Raw genomic sequence first — 16822 nt, 5'->3', positions numbered from 1 at the left:
TTTTCCAAGGGAGGTAATAAATGAATCAGGACCCTTAGATGCTATGATATCATGTGATTTTTTGGGGTTTTTTTGTGTTTTGTTTTTTGTTTGTTACGCTGTTCACAGTTCTAGAATAAATATTTCCTAGAACTTTTTGACAATCGTAAGAAGTAGTGCACCAAAACTCAGTAAAATGAAAGAATTTTTTATGCCTGAACCTAAATGGCTACTGAAAAAATAGATCAGAATGAAATCACACAGTAGCTGTTTAAGAAAAATAAGTTGACATTAAAGTAGCTTGCATCTGAAGAAACTGACAAATTTTGTGCTTATGTTAAAAATAGATTTGTTCCTTTCTTCCATGTGATCCTTTAAAGAACACTTACATGTTCTCTTTGAACCCTTTTGCTTCACCTGTGAAACTCTCTCCTGAGGCTCTGTGAACCATCACTGATTTTTTGGGGGTGACAGAATAACCCAAGGACTATATTCTAAGTAATGACTGTTACACAATAGAGACCTAGAAACGTGCACAGAATATACCTGCAAGGGAACTGATAGGTCTTAGTTTCCATGTTCGTAAGGCAGAGTTGAGACAAGTATGTGATTTGTTAAAGGCTGTAGAGTCAGTATCCGCGATGGTATTTCTTTTATATAAAAACTAGAGTTGTGTATTGTTTAATAAATAGCAATAGCTGATCTCAAAGCTGTCTTTGTTCTGTCCCTTTCTGAGCTCGATCATGTTTCTTCAAAGGAAGGCTTTGCCCCATTGAACTGTTGCCAATGTCAATAGCAACTGAATCCCAAACTCACTCATTCTTTTGCAAATGCCCCCTCAATCCTGTCCCTCTTTTCCAATATCTTGACAGGTCTCCGTAAAAACTGTTAAAATGCTACTAATCACATGCAACACTTACAAAATCGGTAAATGAATTGCTAATCTTTATTGTCATTTTCACTTAACTGAGACTGAAAGAACATGAAATGTGATATTCTCCGGTCTTTTCCCATCGCTGAGTGTTCCTGTTTGTGTGTGGTGAATACCTGTTATTCGCTTATTTTCATGGGACTTTTGGCACTGAGAGTCAAGGGAGGAGATGATTCTGGACAAAAGAAGATGCCACCTTACTTACATAGTTCATTTCCTTGATCCATCATGAATTAGAAGATCAGTTTACAGGCAGTGATAAATGGTTCTCTAAGCACCCTCCTGGTGTCTCTGGTTTGGGGGGGGAGTGGTGGGGTGGGGTGGTGGTTTTTTCCCCCTCTTTCTGAAGCTTGCCTTTATCCTCATCACTGAAGATTCTAACCTTTTTTCACACCACTGCAAAGATGTTAAAACCCACTAACAGCAGTCTCAGATCACATGGAACAGTGCTGAGTTTCAAAATTATTTAAAAAAATCAGGGAGGACAGGCAGGGACACCCTGCCCCCCCAACCTTTAGCCTAAAATAAACCTTTATAAAGTTATAATAATGTAAAATTTAGATGGATCTTTCTTCATTAAACAGCATTCTCTTAACTAGTGATTTTACAAGTCTAAAACAGGTGCAGTGTGTCATGCAATTTATGGATCCTAGTACCTGCCATAAAGTATTTTATGATGGCTGCATTCTGTGTTATTAGTAGCTGTCTTTTTCTGCAGCTATTGGTGTTTGATAATAGCCTTAAAACACCCAAAATTACTTACCTGCAAGCAACGTTCCATAGTCCCTGTTGACAGTTTGAATAAGTTTAGTGCCCTTTTGTTGTACTTTACCTTCAAAACAAACTGATTGAACCATCAATAGCTCCTGAAAGCTGACAGAGGCATGTCATCTGGTCTAACCCTCTGATAGTAGGTTATCTGTGGGAGTTAACCTCCCTGCATTGTTAACTGAAATGTTTTATGTACTATGCAACTTTAGGATACTGCTGTGATAACCTTAGTAACTAAGTCATACATCACAGTAAAGAGATTTTGTGCAACAAATAACCCTGGATTAAATTTACAAGGGTTGAATTGATATTGTAAAGTGTTCATTCCAGGGCTTTGGTAATCCTTTCCTGTATTTTTTATGGCAAAGTTGTGTTACATTTAGATTGAAACTGCATCTTCATATTTCTAGCTAAAATATATCCAGGAAGCCTGATGCTTTTCTTCAGCTGTGTAATAAAAAAGTATCGCATTATTTTCATATAACATAGAGTCTTTTTATTCCACTTTTAGTAAAAGGAATCTGAGTAAATGGGATCGTGTTTTGAATCGCCTTTAAAAAGAATTAATCACTGATATACTTTTGTTCTACTGGTGGGATAACCTTTACAGTACTTTTTAATATTTGTCCTCCCTAAGGAATGCAAGTTAAATAAAAATAAAAATAAAAAATCAGCCCCAGAGCTGTGACTTGTGGTGTATCTTGCTGTTTAGTTTACATGGGTAGGGTTTTTTGGGGTTTGTTTTTGGAACTGGCAAGTACTGGTGGTGATTTTGTTTTTCGAAGCGCAGCCGGGGTGGCTTAAAAATACAAACCCATGTTTGTATCAAGGAATGCCATTATAATTTTAAGCTCTTTTGAAATGATTGAGAGACTGACATTAGGGCTGTGATCCAAAGTCAGCATGGATGACAGTGCTGTCTTAGTCTGTTGTCATTTTTGTTGCAGCCTGCTTTTCAATGGCATATTTCATTCCATCATTAAACATTTGCTGATTTCCTAATACCGATGTTTTCTTCACCTGAATATTCATCTTTTCTCACCCTACACTTAGTGGGTGTCTTTGCTCATTTTTAGATTCACTCTTCTTCACTCTTGACATATTGTTTCCTTCTGTACATGTCTTCATTTGAAAGAATCTGTTGTCATCAGAGCTTTTCTGCCAGTAACACAAGATGGATAGCTTCTCCTCCACTGAAAGATAAGGGCCAGCAAAATGCCAGGGAGGACTGGTAGAGCAGCTAGTAAAGCTGGGAGGAGTCTGGGAATGCGTCAGTCTCGTAGATCTGTAGCTGTTGTTTAACAAATGGTCTAAGGAGACATTCTGTTCTGCAAAGCACTTCTCTTTTCTCCTTCGCCTAATATCAGTGAATGTCTTTTATTGAGGATTCACATTTAAACTGTCTGAGCGTTTCAGTACTGAGCATTTTCAGTTTACTTGTTAACAATTTACGAAGCTGTTGCCTCAGAGGAAAGGTGTACTTGAAGGAAAGGTTTATTTGCAGCATTAAATTTTTCTTGGTTGTAGAAGGGGGACTCTTACAGACTTTTTTTCACATGTTTATCTGGTCTTAAGAATGGTGTTATAACTCCTACCTTTTAAAACACATTTTTTGTGTGGTGTTCTTTTTCAAAATGTTATGCAGAGTTTTCAATGACTTTGATTTCTTTCCCCCAGTGCCAGAAGGGATTGGTATGATTAGGAGGCTTTCTGATGGACTGGAGTTTTATGCAAAGCAGCTAGGCATGGGGAACAGTATCAATCACCTTTCTACCCCCTACCAGGAAAAGTCTGGCACTTCCCTCACTTTGCAATGTCTGCTTCACATTTGGTTGACTAAATGTAAATGACAGGCACTTGCCGTGGTTGGATATTTTGATTTGCTGTAGTTCTGTGCCTTGCTTTGTTTTGGATCTGCCATGTTCCGCCCCTCTGCAAGCAAGGAGACAATGGGGGTTTTTTTGGTTGGTTTTTTTTTTTGAGGCTAAAAGACTGCTGTACTTTGAGTAAAAAAGATAATTAAGAATATAGTACTGATGGAACCTAACAAGAACTTTGAATTCTTAAAATATTTTTCATAAAAATAGTCTCTCCCGGTGTCCTCCTGCATTTAATCCTGAGCTGAGATCCTTATGCCATAAGGATACCTTGTCTCTCTGGCAGGACCAAACGGAATTCTCTTTCAAATGATACCTGTGTCAAAATGTAGTCCTGGAAGACAGAGACCGGGAACAACTGCATGCTTTATCTTGACAAATTCTTTTTCCTAATGTTAAGAGTTTTGGACACTGACATACACTTTTTTCAAGACAAAGGGTGATGGTATTTTAGGATGTATGGTAGAAAAGAAGTTATACTCCTCCCTGATTTGCTGTTCACATGTCTCTAATATTGCTGACTGTTGTGCAAAACATTACAATCTGAAGAAGTGTTGGCAAATTAATGTTTTCTGAGAATTCTCTCAGAGAAGATATTTGGCCGTTTCCCATGTCTTAGATTGGTTTTCCCATGCTATGCGGGATGGACTCTGAAATCACTCAAAAGTCCTTTTTTCAAACTGGCAATTCAAAACAATTTCCAATTTATTCTCTTTCTGGGTATGCCTTATACCTCACTAATACCTGTAGAGAACGTACATGCCCATGGTGATAGTTTTCTTATTTTTATATCCTTTCTTATTTTTTGATCCGCCCAATATGAAATTGTTATTTCATATTTCACAAGCTTTATTTGAAGGAGTAAAGCAAGTACATAACTTTTTACATAAGCTGCATTGCATGAAAAAGGTGATCAGAGAAAGGAAACAGGCTATTGCTGTTTATTGCTTTTATTTTTTAGTCATTTAGTCTGTGAGTATGTCTTTGTTTATTACTGGATTTTAACTGCGTGCATTTTGCTTGCTGTCAGGTATTTTGTCCTGCACAAATTGAGAAACCTGAAATTTCTTGATACTCGGAAGGTAACCAGGAGGGAGAGAGAGGAAGCCTTGGTAAGAGGTGCCTTCATGAAAGTGGTTAAGCCCAAGGATGCTAAGGTAGGAGAGTAAATGGAAGAACACCAATGTGATTCTTTAACATTGTTTTAGAATAACTCTGAAAGCTTGGCTGTGTCTTCTGCTGAAGTAACTGACAAAACCTTTCAAATGAAAGGACTAGGAAATATGGTCAAGTAAGGGACAAAAACCTTAGTAATTTTTCTGTGTTTGAATATCAAACTTCATTGTTATACCTGGTTAATGGACTGTGGTTATTATCAGATCCCTGGTTTCCAACCTTTCTTGCATATAACAAAGTAACTAATATGTGTCACTGAGCTTAAAAGAATATTTTTACCCAGTCTGCAGATAAGTAACAGCTGTGCAATGTGCTTTTTCGAAAGAACGCAGTTTTTCTGACAAGTTGTCCCCCACCTTGTGTTAAACACAAATGTCTTTTGCAGAGCTCACACCTATGGTGTTTATTGGCTTTTAGAGGACCAGCTGATTCTAATTTGGTATGATGTTACTCAGTGCGGTGTCTTGCTAATTAGCATCGACAACATCAGAGCGACGGTTTCCATAATCTGAGCTTTTGATACTGCTCGCATCAATTCTGGGCATGCTGCATCCCACCGACGCAAACAGAATGTGAATGGGAATGGGAATCCTCTGCTTTGCCTTCTTTTTCCATTGTTGATCAAGACACGATAACAGCAGTCTGAGCTGCAGAGGGGTTTAGGGCTGCAATTCTTTCTTAAAACTCAAGTTTTCAGTCTAGTTGCTTTCTGTTTACTGTTTTGTGCTCTAAAATATACCATCAATAATTTATTGAAGATTTCCAATAATGCTGAATAATAATGTAGCAGTTATGGAAATACACTGTTTGGTACTGTAACACTGGTGCTAGATAAATGCATTATCACAAGTACAATTGCAGTGCATAACAAATTAATTCAGACTGATTCATTTATAACTACTAAAATGGTAACAGTTCTGATATCAAAGCTATGCTTGTATATTGTTTACCACTGCCTTTAGTTATTCCAGCTTCACATAGGTAATAAATAATTTCTTTCTAAGCTGTTGTGGATATCTTATTCACAGCAAACCATCTTTGCTGGATCTAGCCAAATGCAACAGCTGACATGTGTTGGATATAGCATACGTATGTTGTATTCTTTCATAATTCTTCTTATCAAATCAGATTGTGATCTGGTAAAGTGTTTTTTAAATTTTATTAGCATTTTGATTTTTTATATAAGAGTCTGCTCTGAATTTTAACCAACTTAATAGTGTAAGAGAAGGGAAAAAATGCCTGTTAAATTTGAAGTTACTGCTCTGGATGAAACTTCCTTTCAAGTCAATAGCGAGGGGTAAATTACTTCACAAATGTAGGGATAAGATCTTTATCTTTTACATATGTAATTGAACCTTTTGTATAGTTTTGAATTATTTACCCACGAAGTCTTATGATAAAACATATATTTATTTCAGCAAATTTGCAGAAGGCTCAAATTTACTGTTGTTACTGCCATACTGAAGTTGTGGGTTTTTTTCCTTATAAATGGTTTGGTACAAATTGCTGGTGGTAAAATCATTGTAAATGCTTTTCATGGCATGAATTAATGTTTCTTAAGGCACTACAAAATTACCCTCATCATACAATATTATATACATATTACCGAAGTGGCTAATTTAAAATAAATATTAAATTGGATGCAGAACAGATATTATAAACCTCTTTAAATTGTTTTGAATTTGTGCTTCCTAGGTATTTGAATTTGCTTTCCTAGGGTATTCATGCTTATAGTAAGCATGCATGCAAACGCTTTTTCTACATGTGTTTTCAGATGCAGTTATCTATGTATATAGCTGTTTATAGCTATACTGAAAGACCATAACAAGCAGCATTCCTCTATATATCACAAAGATGATGTGCACAATAGCTGTACTTTCAAATTCTGTCATATATTATATATTGAATACATTTCTTTTTTTATTCTTCAGCCTTCAGGTTTGCTGAATCTAGTGCTTGCTTTCTGTCTGTCTGTCTGTGAGTTCCCGTCCCATATAGTTGTTGAAATTGTTGGCCAGCTTCTGCCAAGTTTGACAGACAGCTAGTGGTAATATATTCTAAGCTTTCTGAAACTAGTTAGGGGAGAATACACCTGGATCCAAACTGAGCGTAAGACTGCAGCACATCCAGTAGTGGTCATCAGAAAAACTCCCTAAGAAGTTGACCTAGTGATATAAGACCTTGCTGATAGTGAACTTCATAAGAATGTTTTTTGTCTTGCCCCCCTAAGGAAGTAGCCACTGTGTCATTATGCTTGCCAGGAATGGAGATAGAGTGATTAGTATTTATGTTGGTGGATGCCACATGGAAATGTTGTTCTGCCAGGTGTAGTAACAACAGTAAGTCTATCAGAATTGCTTTTTTTCTGGAAAAAAACAACCACCACCACCACCAAAAAAAACCCCAAAACACCTAAAACGCCAAAACCCAAATATCCTAGGTTAGGTGGGATTTTTTCCTCCATTATGAAAAGGAGATGGTATGGCTTATTCAGCATAAAGAGGAGAGTGATGATCTAAAGAGGCTGTGATGTGGGGAGTTGTTTTCATTTTAGTCTTGACATGAAATACTTGGGAGAGCAGAATATCCCACCAAGAAAAAATACACAAAATGAGAATAAAAGCAAGAAATTTCCATCTGACTAGCTGGTGTTTACTCAAATGCAAAAGTATCTAGCAATCACCAGTCATCACTAAGTCATAAATATTTTATTTTGTATACATTTTTTTACTTTCATTTTTCCCTATTTTTTCTTTCTTTTTTTTAACAGAACACTGCACTTTCTCATGCTTTGCTTCATTTCATCCTTTGTTTAAAATGCATCTGTTTGTGATATGACTGTCTTAGGGAAAGATGCAGTCATTTATTAGAAAACAGTTTAATGTTACAATGCAGTGTTCCATCTTGCTATGTCGGTGAGCTAAACTTCATTATTCTGTGATGTTTATGTTTTCTTTTGTCAAAATATTGAACATTGTATCATGCCTGATTTTAACGGAGATTGGGTAAGCCTAGCTGGATAAGAGGCATTGAGCCAGATGAGGAAGCCTTTTTTAATGACCAGACCATGACCTCATTTCACTGGCATAAGCGTAGATCAAAGTGGAAGATGCCTGTCCAGTGTGAAGTGTGTTTCTGGGCATGACAGCACTTCACATCAGAAAGACAGCTCAAGAATACGACAGTCAAAATTGCTTAATTATGTCCTAGCTTTGTAATTATTCATCCCTGCTTCTACAAAGAGTACAGTTGTCATTTCTTGACATAATTATTTAAAACCATACCCCTCTTTGGTTTATAGGTGTATGAATTGTGCTTCCAACTGTTTCATCTTTAAAACTTAGGGATGCAAAACAGGATGTGATTTGAGAATACATTTTAGGACTCCGTGTTTTTACGTTGAATATGATATAAATAAATAAAATGAAAATACAATGTATCAAAGCAAATAATAATTTCATATTTTAAAGATCTATATTCACAATAATTTAATCTAGATGATAAAATGTGGATATATCCATTATATATAAAGTGTGTTGCTATGAATAGCTACACACTGTCATAAGTCTCTCTATATACAGATTTAACTGGTTAATACTGGATCAACACACTTGCTCTTATAAAATACATATATTTCCTAGTATTTTGTAACCCCTCTACGCAACAACTATCTTTTAGCTTACTGTGGTTTTAAGTTCAACATTTTTATCTGTTTTACTTATAGTGGCAAAAGCAAGCAATGTGCACTTGGTCACATGTGAGGGTTTTGCAGCTTATAGGACCAAATCATCAGTCAGTGTCGTGGGTGTACTCCCAAGTAACTGACTTTGTGTTAAGTGGAGTTATTCTGCATTCTTGGAATTTCACCCAAGAGCATCTCATCCACTGGAGATAAAGGACACTGTGCATCAAAAGATAGCGATATAGGTGTTTTGACATTTTTTTCACCCTTATATGCGTTGTTTTCGTCTCAATTTATAGTTGTAAAACCTGACATAGCATTTGTTCTCTAAGGAACTAAGATGGAGACACTTGAGCAGAAAGGCAAGTGTAGTATCTACATTTCATGTAATGAGCATATGTGCTTCTTGCTCACACTGTTACTTGGAGAGTAGAGGGAGTTATTTTATTATGATAGGGAAAGTAAATATTTAGGCATTACAGCTTACGAAATAAGGTGAGCTAAAATCTACAGCGTTGCTTTCACATCATTGTCAGTATTCTTGTGTTTTAAGTTCATAAGAAAAGGTTCATTTTCAAAGTGACCGATGCTGATATGAGCTTTTTCAAATCCTATTCAAATCAGATGAGGCATAAGGAGTGATTTTAGTAATATTTTTCCTTAAATATGTAACAAGAATCATATTTTTCTTAAATAGATCCTATCTGCATCCAAGAATTTAGGCAAGGCTAAATTTTTTGCTAATGCATTTCATGGACCAGTCACCCCCACCCCACCCCCTATTAATAAAAGGAGGTGGGTTATAGTAAATAAATAATAAAGTAAATAAAAAACCTTTGGAGAACATCTGCATGTCTCATAATCTCTCCTTTTACCAGCACCATTGTGTAGAGATCTTGGCTTATGAATTAAAGCATTTGAAGCAGCTATAGAGCAAAGGGCTTTTAAAGTGTAAAGAATCATTGCGTCAATGAACCGCCAGCTAGTAAGATATCTCTTTGAGAGAGCTTCTAAGTAATAGGGTTCTTATTGTTCAGGTGTCCAGGTTTTACCTACTAAAACAGAGCAATGTCACGAATTTAAGACTCCAGCCCAGCCTGCGATGCTGTAAGTAATACCGACTTCAAAGACATTATAGCAGTCATGCTACTCTCTGGCACACTGAAGCATCCAGTTTGCTCTTTGGAAAGTTTAAATATTTTAAGCAAGAGTTTGTAACATGATTGGATCATAATCCCCTGATGACTCATCCAAATTAGGAATAAAGGATATTTGGGGAGGAAAAAAAAATGCCAGATTTTATATTTCTATGTATGAGCACTTTGGCGGTTAAGAAGGAAAAGTTGCTGAGTAGGGCCTGCCAGATACAGGAGTCATACCTGCTAAAACTAAGCTGTCAGAGCTAAGTTCAGTCATTTAAAAAATTTCATTTTAAAAATCCCATTATCTCAAGCAAATGCCATGATCCAAACCAAATGTAAACAAACAAAGCTATAAGATTTTATGAAATAATTGTGTGTGAAAAACATTTGCGCTTTATTTTTTTCTGACCTAGTGCCTAGTGGATTTTACTTATTTTTTAAATTTGCAGTGATATCTTGAACTAAAGTGGTTTGGTTTGTTTTGTTTTTTTTTTTGGTCTGCAGGGGAAGCTATTAACATAGTAGAATTAGAAATAAGAAAAGCATTATGAAATTCCAACATTAAGAAATGATCCGGGTGTTGGAGAACTGAGTGATGACCTTAGGGTTTTCCTTCTGCTTTCCAATTCCTTATGATCCACATCTTCATTTTTTAAGTTTAATTTGGAAGTTTAGATTCTTGTATGTTTGCATTATCCAGTTGAGAAGGAACTTTTGGATATGATCCAATCCTTGAAACATCAGAAAGTATTTTCTCCTTCTCTGTCTCTGAGAATACCTGCATGTCCCCTTGACAGTCACATTGCAGCAGACATCTATGTGGTATGTGTATGTGTGCGTGAGCTCACCACGAAACACAGTGGATCCAGAAATGGAATTTGAGTTTTGATAGTCATAAGTTCAGAAGACTTTGGAAGTGTCACTAAAGCTGTCCCCAATTTTTGTAGCAACAACGAAATCAATTTCCCAAATATGGAGATGTCTTGATTCAGTGTTGAGAGAGAAAATCTGCTGTCAAATTGCATGGTGTTTGTGGGGTAAATTAGCGACATGAGATTTTTAAGAAATGGGATATCTAATTATTGTATCTGTGCAAGCAAAAAAGGGCTTAAGAATGTGACTGAAAAGTTACGTACTAGATGAATACACAGAAAGTTGGTAGTTCATCAGATGGCTAATGAAGTTCTGTAGAACACAGCTGTGAGATGCTGTAGCAAACGATATGTGAACTTGCAAATGTACAGTTATGGTATGTAAGGGTACAGGTCAACAAGTAGTGCTGCTGTAGTTTGGATCTTTCTTCATATGTAGTCTTTGGATTAATTAATTCGGTAGTTAGCAGTATGTGATAGCTTCTTTTACATTTGCATTGATTATATATCAGTTTAAATGTGAGTATGAAGGAGGGAAATAGACTTCCTTGTTTTGGATCAAGTTATTGTGCCATAGATCCCACTGTCTCTGCATGCAATACTTGAATCTACAAGCCATGACAGTTAAAGGGAGTTGATTTCTTTTTTTTTTCTGTATTTTGTGTCTTCATGTATGATAGGTGACATGATTAGAGAGGAAGAACCTCAGTTTGTAAATGAGAGAAAAACAATGAGTTTCAGCACTGGGGGGACTAAGCTGCAAACGTGCAGCTGCTAAAATAGCAAAGGCATGTATTCCTTTTGCTTAGCCTGCTGTAATTCCAGCTCTCAGGAAGGAAGAATGGACCTGTGTGGGTCATATGTGTGTTAGGGTAGGGGGAAAGACTCTCTTCGTTGTTTCTTCTTGTGGTGATAATTCTTGCAAACAGATATATATTTAGTTCTTTGGGAAGGTGTTACATGGTATTATGTTTCGGTATCTAATTGCTATTGAAGACATAGAATGCAGAAGGTGATGTCTCTTTCCTAAAATTATTCCTTTAAAACAAAGTATGTGATTGCCATGAAGCCAGTGTCCTTTTAGCCATTGATGATCCCAGTGCACTTTTCAGATAGGAAGGGGCGTTTCTCCCAGAGCCTCTGGCCTGGTTCCAGTTCAGGTAATTACGTTCTGCCTCCGTGGATTTCTCTGCAGTCTCAATTTACTAAGGCATTCTTCTCCACCTTCTGCCCTAAACTGTTATGTAGTGTTGCAGTGTGCTAGTTAACCAGCTGCTACTTTGCACCTGAAAGGTGTCTGCCTTTCAGTAGTAGTAAGCAAACTGATCCCTTTGTAAGACTTATTTAATATTTGTAAAGCACTTGGAGGTTCTCTGATGAATGGCAATAGGCACTGTATATCATTAACACATCCATTTAATTGAAGAGGCTAACATGACAACTTGTTTATTACTGCTGTTATTTTATATATTTTTCATTTTTTTTTTTCCTATTTTGGGGTTTAGAACTATGGAAACTTGAATTATTAGATGCTACAAGCATATGGTCTGGCTTTTGTCTTGTGATCAGCCTATTCAGTCTACTTAACAAAATGTCCTTAAGCAGAATGTAATATTGTGATATCAGACAGTAGGGCAAGAATCATGATTGGTTTAAATTCCCAATGGATAAATACAGCTAGAATTTATCCTATAAGTTTTGTTTGGTTTTCTTTTGGAAATGGAAGCACTGCTATACACGCAGAGCTCACTGTGCTCTTCTGTAGTTCCTCTTTGCAGAAAAACTAATGCAATGGGTCTTGTTATCAGGTGCCACCACTGGTTGGCATGGGAGTTGTTCATAAGTTGCATATTGTCACAAAAATAAAATAGGATTCAATATGGCATTGGCAAAACTCTTGGCCAGCTTATGTCTATTCTTTTTTTCCTATAGGTGATTTTTTTTTTTTGACCTAGAGTTTGAGGCACTATGTGTCTTGTGTACTCTCAGTCACCATGACAAGTCATTCCCATTGAAATCGTAGTAGTCTTAAGTGTGACGGTCCACTTATAAAATACTTTTTTTGCCTGAAAGGTGCTTGTCACAGCAAGATTTCTGAGAGGGAAAATCAGTGGCAAACTACCGCTACCAAAGGGTGGTCTTGTAATTTTGTAAATTTGAAGCATCTGGTTCAACAGTTGGAAAAACCTGCCATGGCTGAGTTTATATTTATAGCTTTTTTTGACTTTGATTGGGTGTCATATAGTTTTCTGAGCAAGCTCTGCAGTGTATGTGTATGCTGTGTTAAGACCTGGCTTCACTGTTTCACCGGCCGATCAAAAGGTCACCAGCTGTTAGAGACAAACTGGTCACAGGGGCCACTGCAAATGAAGACAAAAGTGATTTGTTGTTGTGATCTTCTCAGCAGCACATCTTGCAGTAAGGGACAACATGCTATGAGGAAGATCATGATGTAAACAGAGTTGTATTTTACATTAACCTAACCAAGTTCATTGGCATCCTCCCTGGCAGAGGTTATAACTCTTACCGTTTTTTAGAAAGGTGATTCTCACATACAAAGAAATATTGTGTGAACTCTTAATTTATTTTTTTTTTATATTGTGCTTTCAGAGTTATGACTTGTTCTTTCAGACCAACTTATGTGGCCACATAGTTTTAGGTTGCTGATATTCTGAAGAAGGAAAAAAGAAAGCTAATTTTTTATGGACATTTAGGTAATAGACTTGTTTAATTGGACATCCATGAAATTAGTAATTAAAAGTCACATTATATAGATTATTTTAATTGTTGTCATTACATTAGAGATGTACTCTTCTATTTTCCAGTAGTCTTTTTTCTTGCTGGTAAATCCTAGGATCTAAATTACTGAAAGCTTCCCCCAGTGTTTTTGCGGTAATTTTTCTGTATTTCATGGTACTTTTCTATTTCTCTGCTGTAAATTTCCTCCTTCATTCTTCCTGCCTTCTTTCCCTCTCCTTCATTCTTTGGGATCATGGAAACTGAACAGAAAATATTCATTTGGAGCATTTTACAAGATCTTTGTGATTCAGATGACTGTGTTCTTTTTTTTCCTTCTTCTCTGTCTTGAAGTACTGCTTTCCTTCATTAATGTAGATCTTTCAAGAAACTTGCTCTTATGATGTAGTTGGCAACTTTGTGGTAGCGAAGCTTCTATATCCAGACCAAAGTACTAAATAACCAAATAAGCAATAGAGTGCTTTCAACATGACATTCCTGCAAATAGTTATGTTATTCCCCTAGTGTTCTCTGGTATTGCTTGCCATTAGAGAAATGTTTTTTGTTGCACAGTGATATTTAATGATGTCTGTGATGCAGTTCCTGATTTGACAGCAGTGGATTTTATCTTCCATGTGTTTTCTTCTGACTGTGGTGGGGTTGTGGTCAAAAAGAAAAGTCTGTGGTCATCTGAAGCTTACAAGTTGAAGTGTGAAGAATTAAATCATTTTGGGGGGTAAAGGACCGTGTCTTCATCATATAAAATGTGGTACAGGCATGTCACATAGTGCTTGGTTGTGACCTGAATGCTGGACTGGGTTTAGTGTTGCCATAATCAATTTGGATGGATGGAATGAGAGGACAGGAACAAAAGGGGAGGATGGACGCACCTGGTAGCAGCTAATATTTCTGATCACTTTGGAAACAATTCAAGCACCTAAAAATAATGGTCTAGTGCCATTTCAGATACCCTAAAGTATACAGCAGGTCCCCGTAGTGGGTGGGAGACAAGTATCTATGGGAGACACAGTCTTTCCTGGAGCCACTGTGGGAGGCTGGGCCGATACTGTAGGGTGGCTGAAACAGCAGTAGAAGCTTGTGTGTAAGCAGCTGAATCCTGCCTTTCCCGTTGGGCTAAAGGAAAGACTGTGTGCTCCAGCATATTGACAGGTCAAGAACACCAGAGGCCTATAACAATAATAACCCTCCCCTGCAGTAACATCAGCCAGGGTGTGGTTCATGAGGCATGGAGGGCTGGTAGGGATGAGGTCATCCAGAAGCTAAGGTGTATTGGTCATTCTCTCTCCATTAATGACTAGGAACCTGACCGCTGTGTTGCTGGTTTATGAGTTATTTCAGGAAAAAGAATTAATAATTTGATTTCAGAGAAGGATTAAGATTTCTCCCCTCATCTCCACCCTTACCAGAAATGTATAGGCCAAAGGGGTATTTTGTAAGAAATCCTGAACTTTTTTTGCCTAATGAGTTTCTAAAACTGCTGCCTTTGTCAAAGGAAAAGTGCACAGCACAGTTTCATCTGCTCTCTTAAAATCATATTAAACTTACAGATTCTGGTTCCAGTTCCTAAATATTAGTTGAAGCTGATGCTTCATCATGTTGATGATAACTTCATCATGTTAAAATACAGGGGGAGTCATTTTATTGAATTCTGTGTCTGGTTGCAGAACACAGTGCTAATTGTAGCTTGTCCTAGTCAGGCTGGCCATTGAAAATCTTACTCAGTTTTGAATGAAGCAACAGATTTTTTAATTGGCATTGGGGGCAGTGGAATAACCTTTATACAGTCAATTTACACACCTGGAGTACTTATTGGTCTAGGTGAAAGGCATACGCAAATTTATCCTGATCCAAGCACCCTTTAAAACTCTCAAGAAATTTTCCACCAAAATCATGTTGTGATTTCTCTGATTTTTTTAATTTTCATTTTCTCTTCCTTCAAAATTTTTTGGTTCTGCTTTACAGACCAATGTTTTAACTTTCTTGAAAACCTTGACTGAAGAACATTTTGCCCATCTTGCAGACAATGGAGCTGACATAAAATATTTAAGATTTGGTGACTTTGGTCATTCATCATTGTTTCAGGGGAAAATGAGGGTTCATTGTGTGGGTAAAAAGCTCAAAAACGTTTGTGACTGAGAACTGATGTTGTGTTTGAGAGAATTAGTGAGAGTATAAAGCTTTTGCAGTTAAATTGTTGCCCTAATTTTTCACCGTCCTTTGTAGCATCCCAGGACAAAGGAAAACATGCGAATTGTAGTTAATGCTGTCATTAGGAACTTCTCTGATAAATCAAGAAAATTCCAGTTATATTTAAAAAATGGCATTGCTTTGAATCCTTTTCTGTGAATAGTCTGTTTTGGAGCTAGGGTTTCTTGTGACTTTAGCAGACAGGGTATCTGTCCTTAAGCTACATGCATTTAATTTTTAAATGTATTTAAAGTATGCTTTTGTCATTGTATCAAGGTGCCTAGTAAATGCATATGCATTGTCCCAAAGATGATTCATTTCGCTTTCAACCTTGGTGGGGCTTGAAAACCTTAGGCATTCTTTCTTGTAAAAGAACCTGTGGGATATTTGCTTAATGATTAAATTACAATTGCCTTTGTGTTCCTAATTTATGAGCTTGAAGTAGAAGGTGATGAAGTTTCTGTTATGTCAGTATAGCAAACTATCCTACATATCTCGCTCTGGCAAGTTTCAATAGGAAATGTATCATTTGGGTTAAAATAAGAAGTAAATTCAGGACTGAGAAATTAAGACTTTTTTTTTTTTCTTCACCCATTGTAAGACTAAATATACAACTTTGTTCACATAACGGTTACAAACAGTTCACTGTGTAGGCAAAATGCTCTCTAATGCAGTAAAATTAAGAAATAATATGCTTTGAAAGTGATTTATGAGTGTGGTTAAACTGCCAGATTTACAAAGAAATAGTTCAGATCTTGGGAAGCCTCAGGAGTCACGTCAAAAATGAATTTGACCATGATTTAAACTGCTACTTTTCTTACATGACATTTAATATGTGTACTTTGGAGGCCCATATGTCTTTAATAAAATAGCATTAAGTTTTAAATATGATATGAATGCAGTCAGTTTCTAAATTCATAACCTTTTCCACAACTCCAAAATGCTAACCAATAAGGGAGTCATACATGCAATAAAACATAAACCTTAGAAAATAGTTTTTTATTAGAATGGTTAGACAGTTGGCAGCTGTGTTGTAATGTAATAAATACATGCAGCCAGCGTGGGTTTATCAGTCCTTGTTTACACTGTAAGCAACAGGGACCAGACAACTAATTATAACTGAGGACCAAAGGCCACGAAAAGTACATTTTGTCCAGTGAGTCCGTACTTGCTAGGTGAAACTTATAATGCGAAGAAAAATAATGTATTGAAGAAAGAAACACTACAGTATGCTTTCCAGTTGAATTTGAGAATATCATGTTTGTTAGGGAGTCATATGGTTTAAGACTGTTATGAAATACTAGGTATTTCAAAAATGATGGAAAGACATACAGAGTTTACAAAGGATTTCGATGTTTAGCAAACGGTGGCCTAAAGAGTTCAGTGTTTCAGGAAAACAGAAATATGTGAGTTTGGTCTGTGCTGGAGTTTATACCCAAACTCAAAAG

The 16822-nt window shown here is 36.6% G+C and overlaps 1 protein-coding gene across 1 annotated transcript in view; it reads left to right on the top strand.

The window, feature by feature from the left end:
- Positions 1 to 16822, top strand: part of LRMDA (leucine rich melanocyte differentiation associated) — a 680503-nt gene that overhangs the window by 391141 nt on the left and 272540 nt on the right. Inside the window, exon 5 of the mRNA XM_056351611.1 lies at positions 4589 to 4715. Within this exon, the coding sequence (XP_056207586.1) occupies positions 4589 to 4715 (127 nt within the window). The remainder of the gene's footprint in view (positions 1 to 4588; positions 4716 to 16822) is intronic.

This window comes from Falco biarmicus, chromosome 9 (genome assembly GCF_023638135.1).
Source record: "Falco biarmicus isolate bFalBia1 chromosome 9, bFalBia1.pri, whole genome shotgun sequence".
In the NCBI taxonomy this organism is placed as follows: Eukaryota; Metazoa; Chordata; class Aves; order Falconiformes; family Falconidae; genus Falco; species Falco biarmicus.
The sequence above is the reverse complement of the archived record's forward strand: the minus strand, read 5'-3'. Positions and strand labels throughout refer to the sequence as shown.